At 51.7% G+C, this 25,731-nt stretch overlaps 2 protein-coding genes across 4 annotated transcripts in view; one reads left to right on the top strand and one right to left on the bottom strand.

The window, feature by feature from the left end:
- The window catches only part of UBAP1 (ubiquitin associated protein 1), a 30,562-nt gene extending 25,055 nt beyond the window's left edge, over positions 1 to 5,507 (bottom strand). Inside the window, exon 1 of one of the 2 annotated variants that reach the window (XM_077346557.1) lies at positions 5,358 to 5,507. The gene's annotated coding sequence lies outside the window, so the exon portion shown is untranslated. Of the gene's footprint in view, positions 1 to 3,756; positions 3,780 to 5,357 lie in introns of those variants that run through there. The other variant, XM_077346558.1, reaches the window with a different exon arrangement.
- A 3,969-nt stretch (positions 5,508 to 9,476) lies between these two features.
- DCAF12 (DDB1 and CUL4 associated factor 12) overlaps positions 9,477 to 25,731 on the top strand; it is a 24,542-nt gene continuing 8,287 nt past the window's right edge. The window contains exons 1-6 of one of the 2 annotated variants that reach the window (XM_077346556.1): positions 9,477 to 9,786; positions 13,439 to 13,693; positions 20,145 to 20,351; positions 20,548 to 20,608; positions 22,531 to 22,724; positions 24,000 to 24,065. In XM_077346556.1, the coding sequence (XP_077202671.1) occupies positions 9,718 to 9,786; positions 13,439 to 13,693; positions 20,145 to 20,351; positions 20,548 to 20,608; positions 22,531 to 22,724; positions 24,000 to 24,065 (852 nt within the window). In that variant the 5' untranslated portion in view covers positions 9,477 to 9,717. Of the gene's footprint in view, positions 9,787 to 10,297; positions 10,535 to 13,438; positions 13,694 to 20,144; positions 20,352 to 20,547; positions 20,609 to 22,530; positions 22,725 to 23,999; positions 24,066 to 25,731 lie in introns of those variants that run through there. The other variant, XM_077346555.1, reaches the window with a different exon arrangement.

Raw genomic sequence — 25,731 nt, 5'->3', positions numbered from 1 at the left:
TGGATTCATTTGAAAAGACGTGCTGGAGGAGACAGAAAAATAAGTGGGTTCTAGCTCAGCTCAAGCCCGAACTCTCCCTCTCTGGAGCTACAATGACCAAACCGAAGTTATGGTACTTTGGTCTCATTATGACCGTGCCTCTCCAGATGTCCATGGACTACAATTCCCATGTGCCCCTGCCAGCACCATTGATTATGAGAAGACAAGACAAGAAAAAAGCCATCTTGCTAGGAAAAGCTGGAGGCGGCAGAAAAAAAGGAGCCCAACATGAGATGGATTGGCTCAGTTACGGAAGCCTAAATATGCAAGACCTGAGTCCTAAATATGCAAGACCGGAGCAAGGCTGTTAACAACAGACCATTCTGAAAGACTTTCATTCATAGGGTCAAAATTAAAGTCGGAACAGCACTTACCATCTACACCCCCACACCCCAGGTGAGCGGCCCTCCTTCTGCCATCCTCCAAACAGGTAAAATAGCTACATTCTCTCTGGTGGGGCCTGCACTGTGAAAAAGTCTGCTGGAGGCAGTTAGGAGAGCCCATCCTGCTTTCGTTGCTTTGCAAACAGAATGGCTCAGGAGAACATTCTTGTACAGGGAGGAGAGCTGTGGTGCAACAGCAATTGAAGGAGGTCACTTTTTTAGGGCTAAAGCTTTCGCCACACAGAAGCCTACTCTGCAGAAAAGGAGAGGAGAGCTCTTCCCAAATCTCCCGGGACCACCTTTTTGTTAAGATCTCCACAGCTGTGCTTCCTTCAGCATCCTATTTTGATTGAATCAGTTTAGGGGGATTTCAGAAGGTTCCTGATAACAGTATTACAACCTCTTCCGAAACCCAGTGTGGGAGAGTTAGTGGCTCAGAGCAATAGCCTGTAACCTGAAAAGCCTCCTCCATATGCAGCCACCTAGATGACCTTGGGCCAGTCCCAGTTGGCTCAGAGCTCTCTCAGCCTCCCCTACCTCACAGGGTGTCTGTTGTAGGGAGAGGAAAGGGAAAGCCACTCTGAGACTTCTTTGGGTAGTAGAACTGGTTTCTATACCCGGCTTTTCATTCCCCGAAGGAGCCTCAGAGTGGTGTACAATTGCCTTCCTTTCCTCTCCCTACAACAGACACCTTAAATAGGTGGGGCTGAGAGAGCTCTGACAGAACTACTCTGTGAGAACAGCTCTGTGAAAAGGGCAGCACAATAAAACAGCTCTTCTTCCTTTATGCACTTTCAAAGTGAAGACCGTCTGACTCTCTTTTGTGTCTAGTCAACAGGGGATTGGTCCACACATGATGCTTCAATATTCACAAGGAAACATGAGAGTCAAGCTGAATCAGACCCAAGATTCGCAGATCAGCATCTGACTGACATTCTATTTCCAGTGCACACTGCTAGGAATTTCCACCACATACTCTGCCCTCTATTAAGGCCAGAAGGCACCTACAACACACACACACACGAGTACATAAAGCTGCCTTTTACCGAATGACGCTTGGTCCATCGAGGTCTACTCTGATGGGCAATGGCTCCCTGGAGTCACCTCTAGACAAGACTTCTGTAACTCGCTCTACGCAGGCCTACCCTTAACCTTGATCCGGAAACTGCAACTGATCCAGAAAACTGCTGCCAGGGTCTTTACAGCAATACCATGGAAGTTCCACATTTGGCCCATCCTGCAACAACTACACTGTCTTCCAGATGAATTCCAGATCAGGCATAAGGTTCTCGTAATCACCTTTAAGGCCATCCGTGGTCTGGCCCCATGTACCTGAGGGATCGCCTCTCTGCCTACATCCCTCAGAAAGCCTTACGCTCGGCTACTACCAACTACCTGGTGATCCTGGCCCCAGGGAAGCTTGCTTGACCTCAATCAGGGCCAGAGCTTTCTCCATCCTGGCCCCCACCTGGTGGAACGAACTCCCAGAGGAGACCAGAGCCCTAGCGGAGCTTAGTTCTATAGGGCCTGCAAAAAGAAGCTCTTCCACCAGGCATTTGGTTGAGGTCGACCTGAATTCAATCACTTCCCATTGGCCCCACCAACAGGTCCATCCCACGGGTCTGTCAGTATGTTACAATTAAAACATTGTTCTCACCATGTTTGTTCCATTTTGTTCCTGTTCTCCTGTTATGACTCTTTCACTACTGTTCAATGTTATCTGTTCTGTTTTTATTCCAGTTCCATATAAACTGCCCTGAGTCTCAGGGTAGGATGGTATATAAAGACAATAAATATAAAAATAAATATATACATAAATTGGCTTTATAGACTACACCTCCTTGCAAGCAGGCTCAGAGTGGTTCACACAACATTTACACAAATATACTGATCTCCAAACCGCTCCCCATCTTTGTTGCCCTCCTCTGGACACGCTCCAGTTTGTCTACATCCCTCTTCAACTGGGGTGCCCAAAACTGAACACAGGACTCCAAGTGAGGCCGAACCAGAGCAGAGTACAACAGTATCATCACCTCCCGTGATCTGGACACGATGCTCCGTTTGATACAGCCCAAAATCCCATTTGCCTTTTTAGCCACCGAGTCACACTGCTTACTCATGTTCAATGTATGGTCTACTAATATTCCTAGACGCGCATACTACTGCCAAGTAAGTATCACGAGACTCAGAGGTCTTTCGTGATTAAGACTCTTCACTACATTACGTTAAAAAAAGGTCTGGTTATGTAGTAACTGGAAATAATCACTTTACTGGGAGGGGTGGGGGAGACTGTCAGGGTTCTTCTGGGAGAATAGCTGAATATGCTTCTTCCTTTATATTAAAGGCTGTGTACAAAGGTTTACATCATGTACCTGGGACAACTGATGCTATCAATGATGTAACCATGACTCAGTAAGAGGAAGTTTTAAGTGAACATTCCTTACAAGTGTCATCACAGATGGACTCTAGAGCTTGTACTGACAGCCCCTCCCAGAAGAGTTATGTAGAAAGGAAAGAAACAGTAAGCTAGAAGCCACCCCTCTCCCCAAGATTGGGAAACAGTAGCTCTACTTCCGCCAATAGCAATATTAACCATTACCGGAGCTCTGCGGAACAGCTACATTACCTGACAGAGAGAACTTTGACCCCCAAAGGCGTAGACGCCCAAACCTGCTCCCCATTTTGCAGAGATCACCAAGGTGCAACTGGATTCAAACCTAGCTGCTGTACCACAACAAACACAGCTACCTTCTGAAATTCTGTGTTCTGATTACAAGGAATGGGCACAAACCAGTTTGCAAGCGGAAATTCAGGACAAACTTGGTCCAGTTCGGAGGCCCCAAACCCAACTGAACCTTGCACCACGTGCAAAGCGACTGCTCCGTCACCCAGCCTTATTAAAATCCTCAGTCAACAACACTTAGCAACTGCACAAAACTTCAGAGCATTCAAAGCGCATCACGTCAATTACTCTGCTAAGCACTGCTACAGGCCATAAGAATATCAGCCCAACAGGAAGCTTCCGTTTTGGCACCCACAGCAACCCACAAGCGCACTACAAGGCCTTCTCCTTCACTTCCCTGGGCTGGCCCCATGAGCCTCCCTCCTATGGCACCCACCAAAATTCCACCCAACCCACTGGGCTATCTGGATGGGTTAAATTCATGTTTTCCATATTTTTCTACTGTTCTCTGTTGCTTGTTATTATTATTGTTGCTTGTTGTTATTGTTAAACTAAGTTATCTGTATTGTTTCTGTTTTGTGGGAACTGCCCTGAACAGAAGCGGTCTTCCGTATCACGGGCAACCTCATTGTTATTTTAGCTAATTCCTACCTCTGACTTATCTTCACAACAGCCTTGTAAGGTAGGCCAGGGCTGAGAAAGAATAAGTCTTCCAAGTCCTCCAGCAAACATCAGGGCAGGCAAGAAGGCAAACCTGAACTCACTAATCTCACACACTAGACATCGCAGCATAAAGAGTCTAGATAGAAAGAAAGAAGATAAAACATAGGCAGATAAATACATAGGCCCTAACTCCTCAAGAAGGCCAGGAGGGATTCCCGGTAAAGGCAAAAAAAGACATTCCCCCCTGAGAAAATCCCAGCCCTGAGTAAACTAGCCTGGCTAGACTCATCTTGCCACATCTCAGGAGTTCAGCAGGGTTTCAGCGCCGGTTACTGCTTGGATGGGAGACCTTCAGGGAAGTCCATCCAGATTTGACAGGCAAAGGCAAACTCATGAAGGGAAAGCCATCCCTGAACATTTCTTGCCTTGAAACCCTTGCGGCATTTCCGTAAGTCAGCTGTGATTTGTCACCTAAAGGAAGACCTGCATCCTCTGCTGAAGCCAAGGTAGACCAGGGCCTGTGAAGCTGAGCTGGTGGGAAGGAGGCTGAGGAATTCCTGGAGATTTCGAGAGAATATTTAGAGAAGGGGAGGTAGGTTTTGAATACCAAGACGTGGGAGGAAAGGTTGGGGGAGAATGGTCTGTTTAGTCTGGAGATGAGGCAACTGAGAGGGGATCCGAGAGCCATATTCAAGTATTTAAAAGGCTGCCATGTAGAGGATGGAGCAGAATTGTTCTCTCTTGCCCCAGAGGGACAGAACAGAACGAATGGGATGAAATTAATTCAAAACAAATTCCGTCTAAACCTCCGGAAGAAGTTCCTGACAGTTAGAGCGGTTTCTCAGTGGAACAGGCTTCCTCGGTAGAGATGGTGGGTTCTCCATCTTTGGAGATTGTTAAACAGAGGCTGGATAGCCTTCTGACGGAGAGGATGATTCTGTGAAGGCTCAAGGGGGTGGCAGGTGACAGTGGATGAGCGAGAGGGATGTGAGTGTCCTGCATAGTGCAGGGGGTTGGACTAGATGACCCAGGAGGTCCCTTCCAACTCTAGAATTCTATGAATAAGGGAAGGACCTCAGAAGGCTCAGGAGTAGTCAAACTGCGGCTCTCCAGATGTCCATGGACTACAATTCCCATGAGCCCCTGCCAGCGAACGCTGGCAGGGGCTCATGGGAATTGTAGTCCATGGACATCTGGAGGGCGGCAGTTTGATTACCCCTGACCACCGACGTGACCCCCCCCCTCCCGAGCAACCCTATCCTCCAGGGAAACTTGGGCTGCCAACCTGCTCCCCATTTTGCAGAGATCACCTCCCCTGGAGCAAAGGATAGGGCCTTAGACCCCGCTTTGAGGGGGAACAGAGGGCCTTAGACCCCCGCTGGGGCTGCTCCCCTTCTCGCCCGCCCACCCAAATATCTCCAGGCATCCCGTAGCGTTGACCTGTCGGCCTGAAGCAGCAGAACAAGCGCCGAGTCCCTTTCCGGCTCGCGGACCGGGCAGCCCCGGCGGAAGCGCGCATGCGCAAGAGACCCCCCCTCCCGCAGGGCTGAAGGGGGCGCGTCACCCCCCCCCTTCTCTCCGTCGCTCACCCCGCGGCGTCCCCGCCTCGTCCCCCGCCGCTCGCCGCGCTCCTCCGGCCTCTCCGCACTAGGAGACCCGGCCTGCCGCGGCCCGCCTCCCCGCCCCGGACTCCCCTCGGCAACGGGGCGACGCCATCTTGTCTGCCTGCCTCACACGGCCCCGCCCCCTCGGCTAAGGGCGACGTGCGACGTCACGGCGCCGGTCACGCGACGCGGAAAAAGAAGGCGGGCGGGGCGGGGCGGGGCGGGCCAAGGGGAGCGGGGGGCCGAGCGACACTTCGGGTTCTGCGTCGCAGGAGGGTGGCGGCTGCCATGTGCGTGGCCGGAGGGGACCAACCAAGTTTCGTTCGGGGGCGCAGCTTTGGTGCGCACGCGCACTTCCTCGGACGGTGAACTGGGAGTCCTCAAGGGGAGAGTCAGTTATCAGGAAATTGGGAAGCCGCATTGTGAAGATTTGCGGCCGATCTGCCGCATAGGGAGAGTGTTTAGCACAGTCCTTAATTAATCTTTAACTCTAACGTTTTTATTCCCCTCGTGGTTTTGAGAACCGGAATTGAACTGCGAGACTGATAACCTCCCTCCCCTATGGCTCTCCCGGTGTCCGTGGACTACAATTCCCATGAGCCTCTCGGCCTGCGCATGCGCTTCCTGGATTGAGTCCATCCACTTCACGTCTGGAGTTCTTCCCGTTTTCCACTTTCGAAATCCCTCTTGCATTTCTGGGAATTCGAGCAATGGGATATTCTTTACGGATTTGCACGTCAGCAGTTCCAGGGGAGCCTCAGTGGAATTACCCAGTGGCAGGAGAGTTACAAGAGTAACACACACACACAGACACACACCTGCTCAGGGTGTTGAACACCCATGAACACACAAACCAGACCAGTGGTCCCTCCAGGCCAGTACTGTCCACTCAGTACTCAGCGGCTTTTCAAGGTTTTGGGATGTTCGTATCTTCTACTTCTGGGATTTGCCAGAAATTGAACCTGGAACCTTCTGCATGCAAAGAAGAGGTTATCCAAGTGACTTCTAGTTCCTTTGCATTTCATTTTCATAGGCTCTGGAAAGTGACTGAAAGCTAAAGTGCTACATACCTACGTGACCGCCTACCTCCTTATGCCCCCTGCAGGTCTGAATCTCATACCTCTGTGGGTATGAATGTGCTGATGATCCCTGGCCTCACGGCCTTTTTGGTCCTGGCCCCTACCTGGTGGAACGAGCTCCTGGAGGAGCGGCAGGTTCTGTCAGGACTCTCTGAGTTCTGCAGGGCCTGCAAAACAGAGCTCTTCTGCCCAGCGTTTGGTTGAGGCCGGGTGGAGGATCCCAGGGTATAAGATCGGTCCCCCGCTTGGCCCCCAGGCGCCAGTGTGCCGTGCTAGACAGTGCCAGAGTCCTTGGAGGATGGCCCCCTGATATTCATTTTATTGTTATCTATTTTGTTACTCTGACCGACTCCAACAGTTCATTTCGTGGAGAGGATTTTTTTTAATTTTGTATCGCTGTTTTTCTCTGTTGCTGGGGAATTGTTTAGTTGTTATTAATGGGGTTGTATCGTTTTAGAGTCAGGAGATCAGCCCGGACTGCTCCTTAGAAGGCCAGATCCTGAAGATGAAACTCAAATACTTTGGCCACCTCATGAGAAGGAAGGACTTCCTGGAGAAGAGCCTAATGCTGGGAGCGATTGAGGGCAAAAGAAGAAGGGGACGACAGAGAATGAGGTGGCTGGATGGAGTTACTGAAGCAGTCGGTGCAAATTTAAATGGACTCCGGGGAATAGTAGAGGACAGGAAGGCCTGGAGGATCATTGTCCATGGGGTCGTGATGGGTCGGACACAACTTCACACTTAACAAAAAAAAATCGTTTTATATTGTATACTGTTTTATAATATCGTCGTGAACCGCCACAAGCCAGCTTTCTGGGAGCGGCGGTATACAGATCCCAGAATAAATAAATAAAACAAATAAAGTATGTCATCCCTAATATTGCATACTAGTCAAATTCTACAAAGATAGGTTCAGGTGGGTCACCATGTTGGTCTGAAGCAGGAAGACAAAAATTGAGTCCATTACCACCTAAAATAAGAGTTGATTTTGATACCTTGCTTTTTCATTTCTGGAAGGAGTCTCAAAACAGCTTCCAATCACCTTCCCTTCCTCTCCTCACCACAGACACCCTGTGAGGTCAGTGAGCCTGAGAGAGCTCTGAGAGAATTGTGATTAGCCCAAGGTCATCCAGCTGGCTTCATGTGGAGGAGCAGGAAATCAAAAGAGATTTGTGAATGTTAAGAAGGCAACCTCAAAAGGCAGAAACAGGGTTGATGATTTGCCTTTGTTCAGGGAAAAGAGAGAGCCCTTGATCGGCAACCGGTGCCTAGTTGGGCAGGAAGGAGTGATAAAGGTTCCAAAGGCTCAGGCAGGCTTGCAGGCCTTGCTTGCAGTGTGACTTTTATGTCCTTTCCCTTATCTGGCATAGGGTGGACTCTGATGGCATCTCTCTGGAATCCCAAGAACTCCACGGAGGGGACATTGAGGCAACACATTGAGGCCCTGCCTATTTCAAGGATAGGATATCAGAGTTAGATAGAGTTGTCAGGAATGGGAAGCAGGGCTGTGGGGGTAGATTTCCCAGATCCAGGGTGGGAACTCTTGGAGATTTTGGGGTAGAACCAGGGAAGACAGGGTCCAAGGCCAATGAGTCCCCCCTCTATGGGGTCCAAGGCCAACAAGTCCCCCCTCCAAAGCAGCTATTTTCTCCGGGGGAACTGATCTCGGTTGTCTGGAAATGGCCTGTAAAACCAGGGGGTCCCTCCAGATGCTGGCACTCCCTAAACAGAAAAAGCTGGAATGAGGGAACAAACCAGATACGTACCATTTGGAGGATATGCTTCAGCATTACACCCAGATTTGGTACATTCAAGAAACAAGGACACAGTGACCCAAAAAAGAGGCACTGTGACAAAACAGGGTCACTTGAAGGGCTCCCACCCCACGATGGCCCACCCAAACAGAAATCACCAACAGGGTTGGTGTTCATGTCAGAGCAGCCCGAAGGACCCACTGAGACAAATGTAAGGTGATTCTTAAAACGGAACAAGTATGTATAGAAGAGGATCTTTCTTTCCATATCATGTTGGCCGTGTTGATCTGCAGTGAAATCGCTAGATTTGTTTAGGATGGGTAGCCATGTTAGTCTGTAGCAGTAGAAAAGAGAACGAGTTTAGGAGCACCTAAGATTTCTGGGGAGTGCGCAGGGATTCATGAAAGCTTATACTTTGCCTCAATTTTTTAAGATGTCTTGTAGGTGCTCCTGGACTCTGGCTTTTTTCTACAGCTAGATTTTAGGCCAATAGCAGGCCTCAGAGACCAACAAGAGTTTTGAGGTATGCTTTTTGGAGTGTCTGGAAATTTGACTCGTGAGAGCTCACAGTGCATAATTCTTGATGGACTCCAAGGTGTGGCTATTCTTAAATCCAAGGAGGCTGAATTTGGTTCCGAGTTTCTTATTCAGGACTTAGAAACAAAGAAGGAATTGGAAATCGGCCTCTTTCAAATCTAGCACAATTATTCTGGCTTTGCTAGAATTAACTGTAGCGAGAACAGCTTTACTTTTTTCGTGGAATTACATGTGGAATGAGCATTATTGGCTTAAACTATAAATATTTGCACTGGGTTTCCATTTGTATATCTTTATGTGCATAACATCCTAAGCCTCTCGAAGCATAAGAATAGCAGGATATAAATATTTTAAAATACAATAAGGGCCCTGTGGCTTAATTGTTCTAAGTAACTTTATTTATTTATTATATTTATTATTTATTATGATCCCGGACCTGGAGAAGCTGGCTTGTCTCTCTTGGATTTATTTACTGAATGAAAACACTTCTTCGCGGCCACCCGTCTACCATAAGCAAAGCACTAAGGATGTATTTACTTTGGGCTCCCTCCCTTCAGCACGCCGGCTGACATTCCCCGGAAGGCCCTGAAGGGGGCTCCATAGCGAACGCTCCGACCAATCGCCTGCCGAGGCTCAGGGCAGGGGCGTGTGCCCGCCGGCGGAGCGGCCCTCCCGGAAGAGCCTGGGCGTCGCTAGGCGACGGCGCGCGGCTGTGGCGCAGCCGGCGGGGGTGGAGGGCTGCCGTAAAGCGCGCCGGCCGTCAAGCCCGTCTCCTTCCGCCGCCGCCGGGCGCAAAAATGCCGTGAGCGGCGCCGGGTCGGTCGGCCGGCCGCGCAGCCAGGGAAGCGAGGGCGGAGGCGAGCGCGCGGCCCATGCCCCGTCGGGCGCCCCTTGCGCGTGCGCCCCTTGCCTTGCCCTCCCCGCCCCCCATGCGGGGCCCGGGCCGGGGCCGCGCCCGAGACGCCCCGCAGCGCCATGGCCAGGAAGACAGTTAGCAGGAAGCGGAGGGCGGCCGCCCCCCCGGCGGGGCCCGGCGGAGAGCAGGTGGGAGCCCGCGAGGTCCTCTAGTCTGACCCCGCCCGCGCGCGCGGGTGCACTGCCCCTCGCCAGGGAGGCTCCACCGAGGCCGCGGGGCCCGCGTCGCCTCCTCTTCCTGTTCACACGTTGCCGCGAACTCGCGTCTTGGCGGGCAAGAGCCGCCGCAGGGCTGGCTTGGGGAAGAAACGCGGGGCGCCGGGGGGCAGATTTCCCGCAGACACGCGTGGCAGGCCCCGCGCACGCGCCTCCGAGCCCGTGTCCACAAGCAACGTCGGGACGCGGGTTCCGTGCAGCCAGGAGCGCCGCGGGGCGGGTGGTTGGGCCGTGGGCATGGGCCGACGCGTGTTTCTGCCTCCAGGTCCCGATCCCTGCCTTTGCATTGTTTGGCGTCGTGTTCGGCGCCCCCTCGGCAGGCCCCGCGCGTCTCCTGTCCCCGGGTGGCGCCCCGTAACGTGTGCACGCGCCTCGAGCCCAGCGCAGCCGCGTCTCCCTCCAGCAGCGCACGCGTGTCGAGGCCGGTGCGTGGGAACGGATGCGGGTCGGGCGCCGTGCATGGGAGCCGGGGGGGGGGGTCGGCTGTAGCGCTTCCCGGGCAGCCCCCGCCCTTGCCGCCCGCCGGGTTCTCGTGTGGCCGCGGGGTTCGGAGCCCGTAACCGACTCGGGCGGCGCCTGCCGTGCAAACGGCTCCATGCTGCGGGCGCCGTGCAAGAGGAAGGCCGGCTGGAGGGCCCTGCTGGGCCGCGGCGGGGGGCAGGTGGGTCCCCAGGGCGGGGCGGCCGGGCTTGCAGGGGGGGCTCCGCGGGGACCCCCCCCCCACCCGGGAGCGCGACCCCCCTTCTGCACCTCCTGCGGCGGAGGGGGGCTAAAAGTCTTCGAATCCCCCTGCTGCAAGCTACAGGTGGGGCTGCCACCCTCCCGGTGGCGACTGGAGATCCCCCGGGATTACAGTTCAGCTCCCGACGGCAGGGATCAGGGCCCCTGAAGGCTTTGGAGGGGGGGTGCCCAACATTGTGCCCCACTGAGATCCCTGCCCACCCCCCACCCCCCATCTCCAGGCATTTCCCAACCTGGATCTGACAACTCCACTCCCGTTCCCCGCCCTGCCTTGGATAATGAACTACTGCCCTGGATTTCGGGAGGCATGGGGTTGTGCCCCGCCCTGCCCCGCCCTCCTCGGGGTCCACCCTTAAAATATCCAGGTCTTTCCCAATCCACAGTTGGCAACCCTGCCTAGAGGAGGAGATGTTTGCTCACCTCTTCCACTCCCAAGTCAACATGTTAGAATACGAAATAGCGCCGTTTATGTATTTGTTATTGGAAATGTTTATTAGCCACCTTGCTTATGTATGGAGCTCAGGATTGCTTACGAGCATAAATAAAATGTTTATTTATGTATTTATATACTGCCCTCCCTTGAGGCTCAGGGCAGTTGACATAAAACGTAGGAGCGGTACGTAGAACGTAGTTTTCATAACAACTTTCATACAACAGTAATATTAATGTTAAATTCAAATGAGTAGCCGTGTTAAATGGAGAGAAGATCACCAGAGAAGTGCAGGGTTGTGATGTAGAGGTGGGCAAACTAGTTCTCAATGTCTCTTGAAAGCCCAACTGGGTGACCAAAAGGCAGCTGTGAGATGACAGCCCTTTCCAGCATTAGACAACAAAATTGTTATGATAAACAATCTGAACAACAACAACAAAAACAGAGTCCAGGAGAATCTTTAAGACCAACAAAGATTTTTTCAAGGCGTGAGCTTTCGAGGGCAAGCACCCTTCGTCAGACTAAGAACTGACCATCATAACAGTTATTCATGTTAAACTGTAACACAGGTGCAAACTCTGCAAACAGTTCCAGAGCAGAACACGTGGGTGGATATTTTAGGAGGGAGGGAGGGAGGGATTGGGGCCCTGTAGATGTTGCTGGTTTCTCTCAGTCTCAACCAAATGCCTGGCGGAGTAGCGCCCTTTTGCAGGCCCTGCAGAACTGTTTAGGTTCTGTCAGGGCCCTGATCTCCTCTGGGAGCTCGTTCCACCAGGTGGGGGCCAGGACAGAGAAGGCTCTGGCCCTGGTTGAGGCCAGGCGGACTTATTTAGGGCCAGGGACCTTTAGCTGGTTGGTAGCAGGGATCATTAGCCGGTTGGTGGTTGGTGGGGCGTAAAGCTCTTTGAGGGGCATAGGCAGGGAGGGGGTCCCTCAGGTACACTGGGCCCTGACCTAATTTGGCCTTAAAGGTAATTGCCAGAATAAAATACATAGAATAGAAATGCATTACAAGCCTAAAACCAAATTGAAAATAACTATTCAGGATAGCTACGCTTAACCACATGTGTTCCTAAATAAAGCCAGCTTCCTTCTAAAGATGAAACATGAGGGAACTGAGGGTACCTCCTTGGGGAGGCTGATTCAGTGCTGTGGGGCGGCCACCAGAAAGGCCCTGTCTCACGTCCCCACTAGCCGATCGTCTTTGAGTGGTGTGACAGTCAGGCGGGCTTCTCCCCTGTGATCTTCATTGCCGTTAAGGAGCTTGAGGGAATCCCAAGCCAGTTCAAATCCAGGCGCAGTGGTTTATCCTGATAACGGAAGGTGGACCCCCATTTTGGTTCTCCCATTTTGGCTTTTTAACCCGCTCTGTGTCCCGCTTTCCTGCTCTAGCCCTCTCACAATTTACACGTCTTTGAAGAAAGAGGTAGTTGTGCTTATTCCGAGTGCTCCGAATGGAGGTGGCTTGCAGCGATCATAAATGTTATATTGTAGAGCTGTATTAGGTCAAACAGTCAGCAGACTTTACTATGAGGTTCCTACCTGTAAAACACTTCAGATAAATCGTGTTATTTATGGATTATACAATGGATTTCTTATAGCTGCTTTCTGAAGGTGTGCAGTGTGAATTTTAGGGGCACCTAAAAATTAAACTAGCTGCTTTGGGATCGGAAACAGATGTTCCTGGAATCATAGAATCCTAGATTTGGAAGGGACCTCCCGTCCAACCCCCTGCACAATGCAAGAACTCACAACAACCTGCCCACACACAGTGACCCCAATTTTATGACCCCCACCAAAAATCTCCAGAATCCAGCCTGGTCTCTAGGTTAGAGTGGGCCAGGGATCTTGGAGGCTCCCCTCTCTTCCTCTGGGCATGCAGCAGGGATCACTGGGTGAGGTACCTGTGATTTTCCTACATTTCACAGGGGGTTGGTCTAGCTGACCCTTAGGGTCCCTTCTGGCTCCGTGTTTCTAAGAGGAAGGGCTGACTGAGGCTCAAATGCCATTAAAGCATATCCACCCCGCAGGCTTAAAATAGATGTTTATGAATTTTGCCTTTCTAGGAATCGCCAAAACGGCTTCAGTTCTTCTGCAAAACTGGTGTTTTCTTGGTTCTCTAGAGGGGGAAATCTTTTCATCTGCTACCAGCTTCAAAACTGAGCAGAGGGCATGTCTTGGGAATCTTGGGGTGCTATAAAAATATTTCGTATCTGGTTCCCCCATTCGATAAAGGCGTGTTCATTTTGCCCAGTTCAGGATGCCTAATATTGTAAATAATTAATATTCCCCTTCCGGCCGGGTGACATTTGACATTTCGATACCACACGTGTTTTAGAAGGTGCTGTAAGTCCCAGGATACTATGCAATGCCCTGTTGATGCTTTCCCCGTAGTATGGATGGGATCACTCAGTCCACAAGAGGAAGCGGCTCCCCCCGGTCAAGAGGTCTCTGGTTTGCTACCTGAAAGGAAGAGAGGTGCGGATGCAGAATGAGTCCAGCTACCACCGCCTCCTGCACGGGTACGCAGCCCAGCAGCTGCCCGGGCTCCTGAAGGAACGGGAATTCCATCTCGGGACCCTGAATAAGGTCTTCGCTTCGCAATGGCTGAATCACCGGCAAGTAGTGTGTGGGACGAAATGCAACACAGTAAGTAAATGCCCTAAAGCTGCTTTTGGAGTTTTGAGGAGGTGTCTCTGATTTGCTCGATCCCCCCCCCCCCACCCAACCCCCACGCACACTTTCTATGTATCGGCTGTAAGCACCACAGTGAGGGAGTCCCGTGTTGAGACCGAGCTCTTCATTCTGCTGGGGTGCTGGCTTGGTCCAGCACCAGATAAGTCACCCTGAAGGAGCAGATTGGCTTGACCAGCCAGTTGTAGAATCGGTGAGCAGGTGGCCCATGGCAGTTGGCCGCTGGGTAGAGGAGAAGGAGTCCTTGCTGTCTTAAAGGTAAAGGTCTCCCCTGTGCAAGCACCAGGTCATGTCTGACCCTTGGGGTGACGCCCTCCAGCGTTTTCATGGCAGACTCAATACGGGGTGGTTTGCCAGTGCCTTCCCCAGTCTTTACCGTTTGCTGTCTTAGAACTAGCTTTTTTTCGATAGACATAAGCCCGGAGTATAATGGTGTGTTTGTATTGGGCTGTCTTCTGCTGTTTTTGAAATTAGGCATGGCTGGCATGCAGGCATTCATGATGTTTGCCGCTTCCGCGGAAGGACTTGTTGAGCGCTCACAATGAGTTGTCACTTCCTGGCTTGTTTTGACATCCCTCCAGCTCAACAACATTCTGTTTTGGCTCCGTTTATGTTCCGCAGGAATTGAGGAGGCAGGCCCAGGCGTTTATTATCATAATATATTCAATTTATTAACCATATCCTCTCCACCAGCGGGCTGTTACGTCAGAGCTGGCTGGGTGAACTTTGAAGCCTCAGGACTCTCGGTCTTGTTTCCGGAATCGCAGGCCAAGACGTTTCAAATGAGCTCTTGAAGCGTTCTGCGTAATAAAAGTTTCCAAGTGTTCCAACAAGTCACTTGTCTATATTATATTTATCGTAGGGCAGGGGTAGTCAAACTGCGGCCCTCCAGATGTCCATGGACTACAATTCCCAGGAGCCCCTGCCAGCGAATGCTGGCAGGGGCTCATGGGAATTGTAGTCCATGGACAACTGGAGGGCCGCAGTTTGACTACCCCTGTAGGGCATTGCTGGCTGATAAGATTCTGATAAGGGCTGATTGTTTACCCGGGAGTTCCTGCAATTCTCTGGCAGCCAAAATTTCCAGCTCTCTAGCGTTGTCCAAGGAGGCGAATCGGAATTGCACCCCAAGCCACTGTCCGTTGAGGGTTGATGGATCATATGTGTGAGTCTGTCCGTAGCAGTCAAGAAGAGCAAGAGTCCAGTGGAACTTTAAAGATTGACAACATTTGTGGCCCGGCAGGAGCTTTTGAGTCACTCGCCGGCAGTGAGCCGTGACTCACGGAAGCCTGCCTCAACTTGTGATAGTCTCAAAGGTGCTCCTGGACTCTCGCTCTCTTCTACTGTTGAGGGATGCCGAGGTTGAAACGGATGCGGAGAGATGCTGAGATTAAACGGGGATTGGACAGTGAGCCCCTCTCCCTCTGCACTTGGGCTGGAAGAGCTGGGACACGTTTGCTCTGCTTTTCTGAAGGGGGCCCGAGTTTGACCCAGTGTGGGTCGCGGTGTCGGTGTCTTGATTCTGGAACATGCAGATGAAACCTAGAAAGGCATGTAGGAGGAGAACGAGGTTTTCTGGCTTTGATCCTTCCACTGGCATTATAAAAAAGAAATTAATTGATTTCTGCCCCACCTTTCTCCCAAACGGGAACACAAAGCAGCTTACATCCCTGTCCTCCCCAGCAACCCTGCGAGGTAGGTTGGACAAAGTATATGCGACCGACCCAAGGCCACCCCTCACGCTTCCATTGCCAGGAGTATGGATTTAAACCTGGGTTTTTTACCACCTTCACAGGTAACGTAGCCCTCCTTGTTAGGAGTCATTTCTCCAATTTCATTACTTGCCCACCATGACTCTTGCTAAAGACATATTTCGGGGAGTCTGTTCAGTTTGTGTTAGCAGGCTTGCAGAACCCAATCCTAAAAATTGTATTCTTAATGCTTTGGAGCAGAGATGTGATCCCATTCCCCCCGCCCCGAGATTCCCAATTGTTCTTACTAGGGAGTTTGCATCTTTCATGACTGAAGTGAGGCAGTGTTCCCCCCAGAAGCAGCGCAGGATGCCTTGGGGGAGCTGTTATCATGCGACCGCACCTTGCAGCATCTGAGAAGCGCCCCTCCGACGCGGCTTCCTCGCTGCCTCGTTCGTGATGTTCCTTTGGAGCCGAGGAGGGCATCTGTTCCGGAGGCTGCTGCAGCCTGCCAAGTGACTCTTGTTGACTCTTCCTTACCGGATGTGGAGAAAATGCAGTGGAACAGGATAGATCTGTATGCAAGCTCCCTCCTGGGCTTCTCCGACCGTAATAGTTTCTTGGGAGCACTCAGATGTGCCTGTTATAATTAAGTCCCTGCCTGAAAACGCACCCCAGTCATGCTTAAACGGCTTTTTTGTTGGGGTCTAATTGTGTCTGCAGCATAATGGAGGCAGCCCCTGGCACGGATGAGGTCCGAGGCAGGGAGAGGGATTTTGTGAAGTCAGCAAGTCCCTGTTCCTGATGGCCGCGGTTAACGGCAGTTATAGTTTACGGGTGCTGACCTCGTCAGTTCTCGGAAGCTAAGCAGGGCCGGCCCTGGTTAATACCTGGGTGGGGGACCACGGAGGAAGACCAGGGGGGCCACGCAGAGGCAGGTGATAGCAAAACCACCTCTGGACATCTCTTGCTTTGCCCTAGATGGAGCAGGCGAGTCCAGTCTCATCAGATTTTGGAAGCTAAGCTAGGGCCAGCCATGGTTAGTATTTGGATGGGAGGCCACCAAGGATGCAGAGAGGTCATGATGCAGAGCCAGGCAGCGGCAAACTACTTCCAGACACCTTTTGCCTGGCTGCCAGACAAGCCGACAATCATAGGCTATAGAATCCTAGAGTTGGAAGGGATCTCCTGGGTCATCTAGTCCAACCCCCTGCATGTTGCAGGACACTCACAACCTTCTTGCTCCTTCACTATCACCTGCCACCCCCTTGAGCCTTCACAGAATCAGCCTCCCCGACAGATGGCTCTCCAGCCTCTGCTTAAACATCTCCAAAGATGGAGAACCCACCACCTCCCAAGGAAGCCTGTTCCACTGAGGAACCGCTCTAACAGTCAGGAACTTCTTCCGGATGTTTAGACGGAATTTCTTTTGAATTAATTTCATCCCATTCATTCTGGTCTGTCCCCCTGGGGCAAGAGAGAACAACTCTGCTCCATCTTCTGTATGGCAGCCTTTTAAATACTTGAAGATACTTAACTACTGAGAAACCCCTGAAATAGTCTTCAGGCTTCAAGAAACCCCACAAGTGACACAATAATGCAGAATGTGTTGGGAAGTATAGGTGTGAACACCACTTACTCAGGGCCCTTCCACTCCCCACCCATTATAGGCCTATCATTAGCCATTTGGGGGGGGGGGGGAGCAGGTTGACATGACCATATATGGCCATAGCACCTGATAAATGTTTAGCAAATAAAAAAAAATATTGAAAAATGAATTAACTCCCACCCATTCTGGAAACCCTTCCAGGGTCATCAAGAAACCCCACATCATAAAACCCTGGTTGTGAAAGCCTGCTCCAGAGGAAATTTTTAAACAGCGCCTGGAGAGCCATCTGACAAGAGAGGCTGATGCTGTGAAGGTTCAAGGGGGTGGCAGATGACAGTGGGTGAGTGATAGGGTTATGGGTGTCCTGCATAGTGCAGGGGGTTGGAATAGATGACCCAGGAGGTCCCTTCCAACTCTGTGATTCTATGATTCAAGGAACTGGCTGGCCACTGAATGAGACAGGATGCTAGATTAGATGGACCCCTGGTCTGATCCAGCAGGGCGCTCGTGATGTTCTTATGGAGGCATTGTTGTTGACCCTTCAGGGTAACTGGCTGCCTACAGTGTAAGACAGGGGTAGTCAAACTGTGGCCCTCCAGATGTCCATGGACTACAATTCCCAGGACCCGCTGCCAGCGAATGCTGGCAGGGGTCCTGGGAATTGTAGTCCATGGACATCTGGAGGGCCGCAGTTTGACTACCCCTGGTGTAAGACAATATACTGGACCAGATGGACCACTGGTCTCATCCCACAGAGCTCTTCTCAGGTTCTCAGGCCCCCAAAATATGTGTTATTTCCTTGGAGCTGGAAGCATTTTTCACATCCATGGAAAGACGGCTCTTGCGTATTCTTGAGCTGGCACCAAGGAATCCAAATAGTTCTCCTGGGTGGCGTGGGATGCTGGCTGACCTGGCACTTCCTTCTTTCCCAGCAGGCGCGGCTAGAGACATGGCATTGAGGAGCCTTCAGTGGAAATGCCGAGTGCATCTCCACACAGTGAGGAGGACAATCGGTGGCCTATTCATGTGGGTTTCCGTTGGGTGTCTTGGGGTGTGCGGTAGAAGGTGTTCTGCCCTCCAGAGGAAGTGGGGAGCCAGTGTGGCGTCGAGGTTAAGAGCAGCAGCTTCTGATCTGGAGAACTGGGCTTGATTTCCCACTCCCCCTACACAGGCTGCCAGCTGGGTGACCTTCGGCCCGTCCAAGTTCTGTCAGAGCTCTCTCAGCCTCACCTCCCCACAGGGGAAGGGAAGGCAAATGTAAGCCGCTTTGAGCCTCCTTTGGGTAGAGAAAAGCAACATCTAGAAACCAACTCTTCTTCTTCTTCTTCAGTGATATCTGGGCTCTCTCAGCCTCTCCCACCTCACAGGGTGTCTGTTGTGGGGAGAGAAAAAGGAAGGCGAATGGAAGCCGCTTTGAGACTCCTTCGGATAGAGAAAAGTGGCATATAAGAACCAACTCCTTCTTCTCCTTCTTCAGTAATCTCAGGGCTCTCTCAGCCTCACCCACCTCACAGGGTGTCTGTTGTGGGGAGAGGAAGGGAAGGCGACTGTAAGCCGCTTTGAGACTCCTTTGGGTAGAGAAAAGCGGCATATAAGAACCAACTCTTCTTCTCCTTCTTCAGTAATCTCAGGGCTTTCTCAGCCTCCCCTCCCTCACAGGTTGTGGGGAGAGGAAAGAGAAGGCGATTGTAAGCAGCTTTGAGACTCCTTTGGACAGTAAAAAGTGGGGTACAGTCCCCTCCCCCTCTGTTCTTCTTGCATGGGTTGATTCTCATGCATTGTAAGAGAGGCATCTGATTTCACATCCTTAAGTCTTCCGGAAGCGTTTGTAAGGCTTGGGGGAGGGGGGGGGTCTTTGGGATTTTTTTGGTGACTTAACAGCTGGAATTACGCAGGGGTGTAACTTTCTCTTCTTTCAGCTGAGCCTTTAATTGGTTATAATTGGTGTGTTCTCCAAAGAGTACGTGTGAGAGGGGACTAAATGTATTTAGGGATTATTACTGGCTGTGTGATTTGGGTAGCTTGTTGGCACAGGGGGGGGCCGCATATGGGATACAGTGAAGAACTTAATAGGGCTCTTCTAATTAAATGACTGATGAAGCCGTGCTCCTTCTGTACGCGTGAAGGATCATAACTATTTAGAGCAGGTAACATTCCCTTTATAGCATCCTTTCAAGGGCCTCGGATCAGACGGTCCATGGGAAGTTGTTTACCATAATCGTATGCATGTAGGGCTTCGTGCACATTATTTTGTTCTCATCCTTGCAGGCTGCTTCAAAACTAGGTTGGAGTGATCGGGTGGCAGCAGGGCCTGAGGCTGTACAGGGAATTAACGGCGGAGAGGAAGTTCAGACTGGCCATTTCCCAGCTCACTAGATTGACAATTGACATCAGAATTTAATTTATTTACTGCATTTCTACCCCACCTTTCTCTGCAGTGGGGTCCCAAAACATCTTGCGTTGTTCTCCTCTCTGTTTTATCTGCACAACAACCCTGTGAGGTCGGTTGGCCTGAGAGCATGTGGTCAACACATGAACGTATACTGATTCAGATCATCGGTCTATCTAATTCAGTATTGAGCACTCAGACCGGCAGTGGGTCTCCCCAGGGTCTCAGGGCCTTTCCCGTCACCTACCGCCTGGTCCTTTAACTGGAGATGCCGTGGATTGAGCCTGGGACCTTCTCCAAACTAGGCAGATGCTCAGCAAGATTCCCGAGGCAGAGTGAAAGATTTGAACCTCATAACGACTACATGGCGATAGCTCATGGCTGTTCCATTTTGCAGGGGCCGGGCCTGACCAAAATCTCTGTTCAGTGTCTTCTTTGAAGTTGGCTATTCAGCCCTGGGGAAGGTCCTTGCTAAATTGTTTTGGCAGGTTTTTGACTTCTCTCTCTCCTCTTCCCTCCCCCTTTCCCCCTCTGGACTTCTCTCCTTCTCTCCCTCACTTTCCCTCTCCCTTCCTCCCTCTCTCTTTCTATTCTTCTCTCTCCCCCTTTCTCACTCTGCCCTTCTCAACTCTCTCCTTCTCTCCTTCACTTTCCATCTCTCCTTCTCTCTCCCTCTCCCCGCCTCTTCCCTCCTTCCTCCCTCTCTCCCCCTCTCAGTTGTTCGTGGTGGATGTCCAGACTGGTCAGATCACCAAGATCCCCATTCTGAAGGATCGGGAGCCTGACATGGTCAATCAGCAGGGCTGCGGGATCCACGCCATTGAACTGAACCCTTCGAGGACCCTCCTGGCCACTGGAGGTGACAACCCCAACAGCCTGGCGATTTATCGGCTGCCGACGCTCGATCCCGTGTGCGTGGGAGACGTAAGTGAGCCGGGCCTGCGGAGGCGTGGCCTCTAGGCCTTGCTTCGCTCTGCGGACAAACTTAGCTGCTTCCCCGTTTGCAGTCGCAACGGGTGAGAATGCCCTGGCCTGGGTAGCCCAGTCGAGCCTCACCTTGTCACATCCCTGAAGCTGAGCAGGGTCTGAATCATCTCAGGTCTCTCTTGTTTCCTTCTAGGATGGACACAAAGATTGGATATTTTCTATCGCGTGGATCAGTGACATCATGGCTGTGTCGGGTAATGTTTGTTTGTTTATTTATTTGCTACTTAGATCTGTATACTGCCGCTCCCAGCAAGCTGCCTCGTGGCGGTTCACAATAAACATTCTATAAAACATCAATGTAAAACATCTTGCACTACAGTTATTAATGCCCCAGAATTATACAACTAAGGTAGCGATAATAAAATGTAAAATTCCTTCCCCCCAACGACTCATAGCCATGGTTTCTAGCATGGGTACAAACATAATGCTCTGGATGGAAAACCGGGAACAGATTACCATCATCCGTCTAGTCTAATACCAGGCCCAGGAACTAGGGGGAGGGGAGACCCGATCTAATATGGGTTTTCAGCCCGGCCTCAACCAAACGCCTGGCAGAAGAGTTCTGTGATGAATGGCTCCTATGTTTTATCGTACCTGCAGCTACATGATCAGTGACGATCCTGAATTAGATGAACGCTGCCATTGGTCTAATGCAGGGGTAGTCAAACTGCGGCCCTCCAGATGTCCATGGACTACAATTCCCAGGAGCCCCTGCCAGCGAATGCTGGCAGGGGCTTCTGGGAATTGTAGTCCATGGACATCTGGAGGGCCGCAGTTTGACTACCCCTGGTCTAATAAATATGTGAGGACCTTGCAGAACATAACTGCAGTCACCCTCCAACCTGGGAGACGTTAATCACGAGGGTTTTCCACCCACGGATCTTCTTATAAGGAGCAGCAGCCTTCCGGCTGACTCCGCAATATCGGCGTAGGCCACACCTGTAATCCTTTGAGCCCCGGTGCCCAGATCGGATGGAGGTCAGCAGCAAAACGGCCAACAGAAGCAGTTAATTCAGGCTAGACTTTGGGATAAGTCGCATTCTGAATAGTGCAAGCCCAGGGAAACGGGCCCACTGACGCTCGGGGTCCCTTGCCCCTCCAGCATTCTCGTCTTCCGTGGTGGGGCGTGCGGGACGTGCCATCAAGTCACAGCTGACTGGGGTTTTGGGGGGAAGAGACCTTCAGGGGTGGTTTGCCATTTATTGGTTGGGAATAAATGTGGAAGACCTCTGCCTGAGACTCTGGGGAGCTGCTGCTGAAGGAAAGAAAACTGATCTCATAGAATCATAGAGTTGGAAGGGACCTCCTGGGTCATCTAGTCCAACCCTGTTGGGGAAAAAATATACCTGGCAGGGTTAATGTAATAAAAATAGCAGAGTTATTGTATAAATGATGAGACCAGTCAAGGCAGGTGTACTGTATACAAAAAGACAAGTTCACTCGCTAAACAGGATAGGGGAAACTGGAAGACAAAACAGGAAAATGCATAGCTTCCTATAGCTCATTCAGGAGCTCTACACCTTAGCTGTTACATGGAGAAGATTCAAGATGGATCTGACTCTCTGCCTAAAGCAGAGCTCTTCTCAAACAAAGGAAGGAAGCAGAAAGCTCTGCTAATCTTGTGGACATGGTAGAATCATAGAATCATAGAGTTGGAAGGGACCTCCTGGGTCATCTAGTCCAACCCCCTGCACTGTGCAGGACACTCACAACCCTCTCGCTCCTCCACTGTCACCTGCCACCCCCTTGAGCCTTCACAGAACCAGCCTCTCCGTCAGATGGCTCTCCAGCCTCTGTTTAAAAATGCCCAAAGATGGAGAACCCACCACCTCCCGAGGAAGCCTGTTCCACTGAGGAACCACTCTGACTGTCAGGAACTTCTTCCGGAGGTTCAGACGGAATTTCTTTTGAATTAATTTCATTCCATTCGTTCTGGTCCCGAGAGAGAGAGATGTCTGTGGACTGTGTCTGATTCAGCATTTGTCAGTTTGATGTGTTCAGATTTGGGCTTGAGGAATGAACACGGAGCCCCCGGCCTTTCTTTCCTGGAGGCCTGTGAGTTCTCGCTTGGGGCTGCGTGTGTGCTGATGCTTGCCGGGGCACATTTTCTCTGTAGGTTCCCGAGATGGCTCCATGGGGCTGTGGGAAGTGACGGACGAAGTCCTGGCCAAGAGCGACGCTAGACGCAACTTGTCCCGAGTTCCGGTGTACGCCCACATCACTCACAAGGCTCTGAAGGACATCCCCAAGGAGAACACCAATCCAGACAACTGCAAGGTCCGGGCGCTCGCCTTCAACAACAGGAACAAGGTCAGAGAAAACGGACGGGAGGGTGAAAGTGTGTGCGAAACTGAAGTTGGAAGGAGAATGAGGTGGAAATGAAAATTAAAGTAGCTGTCTGCTAGAAAAGCTGCATTTTGTGTACACCCATTTCCCTTCTGGGGAGAGGGAAATGATCACAACTTATGGATGCAAAGAGGAGCTGTTGTGTAGAGCACCAAGATTTGTAACAGCGTCATCACTAATAATAATGCAGAAAATTTGTGTGCAATCCTAGAGTGGGAAGGGGCCATCCAGGCCAACTAGTCCCACCCCCTGCTTAAGGCCTCAGGCATCCAGGAGAAGGATATGTCCAGCCGCTGTTTGAAGAAGGCCAGTGAGGGGGAGCTCCCCACCTCCATAGGCAGCCCCTTCCACTGCTGAACTAGACTCCCAGAATCCTAGAGTGGGATGGGGCCATGCAGGCCATCTAGTCCCACCCCCTGCTCAGTGCAGGATCAGCCTCAAGCATCCAGGAGAAGGATCTGTCCAGCCGCTGCATGAAGACGGCCAGTGAGGGGGAGCTCCCCACCTCCTTAGGCAGCCCCTTCCACTGCTGAACTAGACTCCCAGAATCCTAGAGTGGGATGGGGCCATGCAGGCCATCTAGTCCCACCCCCTGCTCAGGGCAGGATCAGCCTCCAGCATCCAGGAGAAGGATCTGTCCAGCCGCTGCTTGAAGACCGCCAGTGAGGGGGAGCTCCCCACCTCCTGAGGCAGCCCATTCCACTGCTGAACTAGACTCCTAGAATCCTAGAGTGGGAAGGGACCCTCAAGGCCATCTAGTCCCACCCCCTGCTCTGGGCAGAATCAGTCTCAAGCTCCCAGGAGAAGGATCTGTCCAGCCACTGCTTGAAGTCCCCCAGTGAGGGGGAGCCCCTGACCCATGATACAGATTGGTCTGCTGATGTCTGCTGATTCAGGGCTGATGTGGCATTTCACTCCTGTATCTGAGAATGTTCCCTGTGGCTGATGAACTCTCTTTTCCTCCTGGCAGCTTGGTGTAGTGGTTAGGACTGTAATCTGGTGAGCCAGGGTTGATTCCCCACTCCCCCACATGCAGCCAGCTGGGTGATCTTGGACTCGCCACAGCACTTATAAAGCTGTTCTGACTGAGCAGTTCCGTCAGGGCTCTCTCGGCCTTTCCTCCCTCACAGGGTGTATGTTGTGGGGAGAGGAAGGGAAGAGGATTGGAAGCCACTTTAAGACTCCTTTGGGCAGAGAAAAGCAGGGTATAAAAACCAATTCTTCTTTTTCTTCTTTCAGGAGCTGGGTGCCGTGTCCCTGGATGGGTACTTCCACCTCTGGAAAGCTGAATACACGCTATCAAAGGTGATTTCTGATGTCTTGCACATGCGGTTGCGGAGTGTTTCAGCTCATGTGCTTCATGGGAGCAGGTGGTACATAACAAACCCACATACATGCTTCATTAGGAGGCAGAAAAGTCATAAAATGTATGCTCAAATCATGGTAGGAACTGAGCTGGTAGGCCTGCAGTGGTCCTTGCGTGTGGCCATGCATAAGCAAGGCCCTGCTGGGTCAGGCCAGGGAGGGTCCATCTGGTCCAGCCTCCTGTCTCACCCAGGGGCCAGCCAATTCCTCTGCAGGGCCAGCCACAGGGCAGGGAGGCCGAGGCCTTCCCCTGAGAAGACCCTCAGAAGAGCCCTGCTGGGTCAGACCAGGGAGGGTCCCTCCAGTCCAGCCTCCCGTCTCACCCAGGGGCCAGCCAGTTCCTCCGCAGGGCCAGCCACAGGGCAGAGAGGCCGAGGCCTTCCCCTCAGAAGACCCTCAGAAGAGCCCTGCTGGGTCAGGCCAGGGAGGGGCCCTCCAGTCCAGCCTCCCCTCTCCCCCAGGGGCCAGCCAGTTCCTCTGCAGGGCCAGCCACAGGGCAGGGAAACCAAGGCCTTCATAAGAACATCAGAAGAGCCGTGCTGGATCAGACCAGGGATCCATCTAGTCCAGCCTCCCGTCTCACACAGGGGCCATCCAGTTCCTCTGGATGGCAAGCAACAGGGCGGAGAGGCCTTCTTTATAAGCTATTTGTTCCTATGTCCATCACGACATCCTCTGGCTGGAAATTCTACATTTGAATCACTCTCTGTGTACAGTGGTATTTCCTTTTGTCTGTCCGGAACCTACTGCCCATCAGGTTCATTAGATGCCCTCGAGTTCAAGAGTCTGTCACTTTACAACATTTGGGCTTTCTGATGTGAGCTTCCTTTTTTTATACCAGGGCTGCCCTTGCCTTGTTCTGAGTATTGTTCCAAGATCCAGACACAAGACCCTGAGCCCTGCTGGTTTGGCCCAGTCAATTTGGACCAGTCCGGATTAGAATCATAGAGTCGGAAGTGACCCCCCCCCCAGGGTCATCTAGTCCAACCCCCCTGCAGAAGGGAGAAAATTCATTATAAAGACAATGAAGGAAAAGGTTTAAGAATGGCAGAGTGGCAGTGGTGGTGCAGAGTGCATAAAAACAACCAAGCTAACTCCCTAAATAATGTTTGCTGAAGATGCTTACAACGTAGGTGTTAAATTCTTCAAGCACTGGCAGATTCAGGTCAGAATTCAGCAGCAGAACACAGCAGTTGCCATAGGAAGGTACCGCAGCAGAAACGAAAGATGCAGGGACTGAAGGAAAAGGCAGGGATGGAGGAAAGACCTATCAGCTCAGCGAGTGGAAGTGCCGTCTAGTCGCAGCCAACGTACGGCCAGCTACATTCAAGGCACAGGAGAAGCAGAGGTGGTTGGCTTCCTCTGCAGAGACCCCCTTGGTGGTCTCCCTGCCAGATCCTAACCCTGCTTAGCTTCCGATTTATGGCGACCCCACCAAGGGGCTTTCAAGGCACGGGGGAAGCAGAGGTAGTTTTCTACTGCCTTACTCTGCAGAGACATCCTTGGTGGTCTCCCTTCCAAAGATCGATACTGTATTTTTTAATTACATAAAAGCGAGATTTGTCAACAAGGACCGTGAGCAGTGGATACAAATGATGGGGAAGGA

Source organism: Paroedura picta, chromosome 7, assembly GCF_049243985.1.
Source record: "Paroedura picta isolate Pp20150507F chromosome 7, Ppicta_v3.0, whole genome shotgun sequence".
Taxonomy (NCBI): domain Eukaryota; kingdom Metazoa; phylum Chordata; class Lepidosauria; order Squamata; family Gekkonidae; genus Paroedura; species Paroedura picta.
The sequence above is the reverse complement of the archived record's forward strand: the minus strand, read 5'-3'. Positions and strand labels throughout refer to the sequence as shown.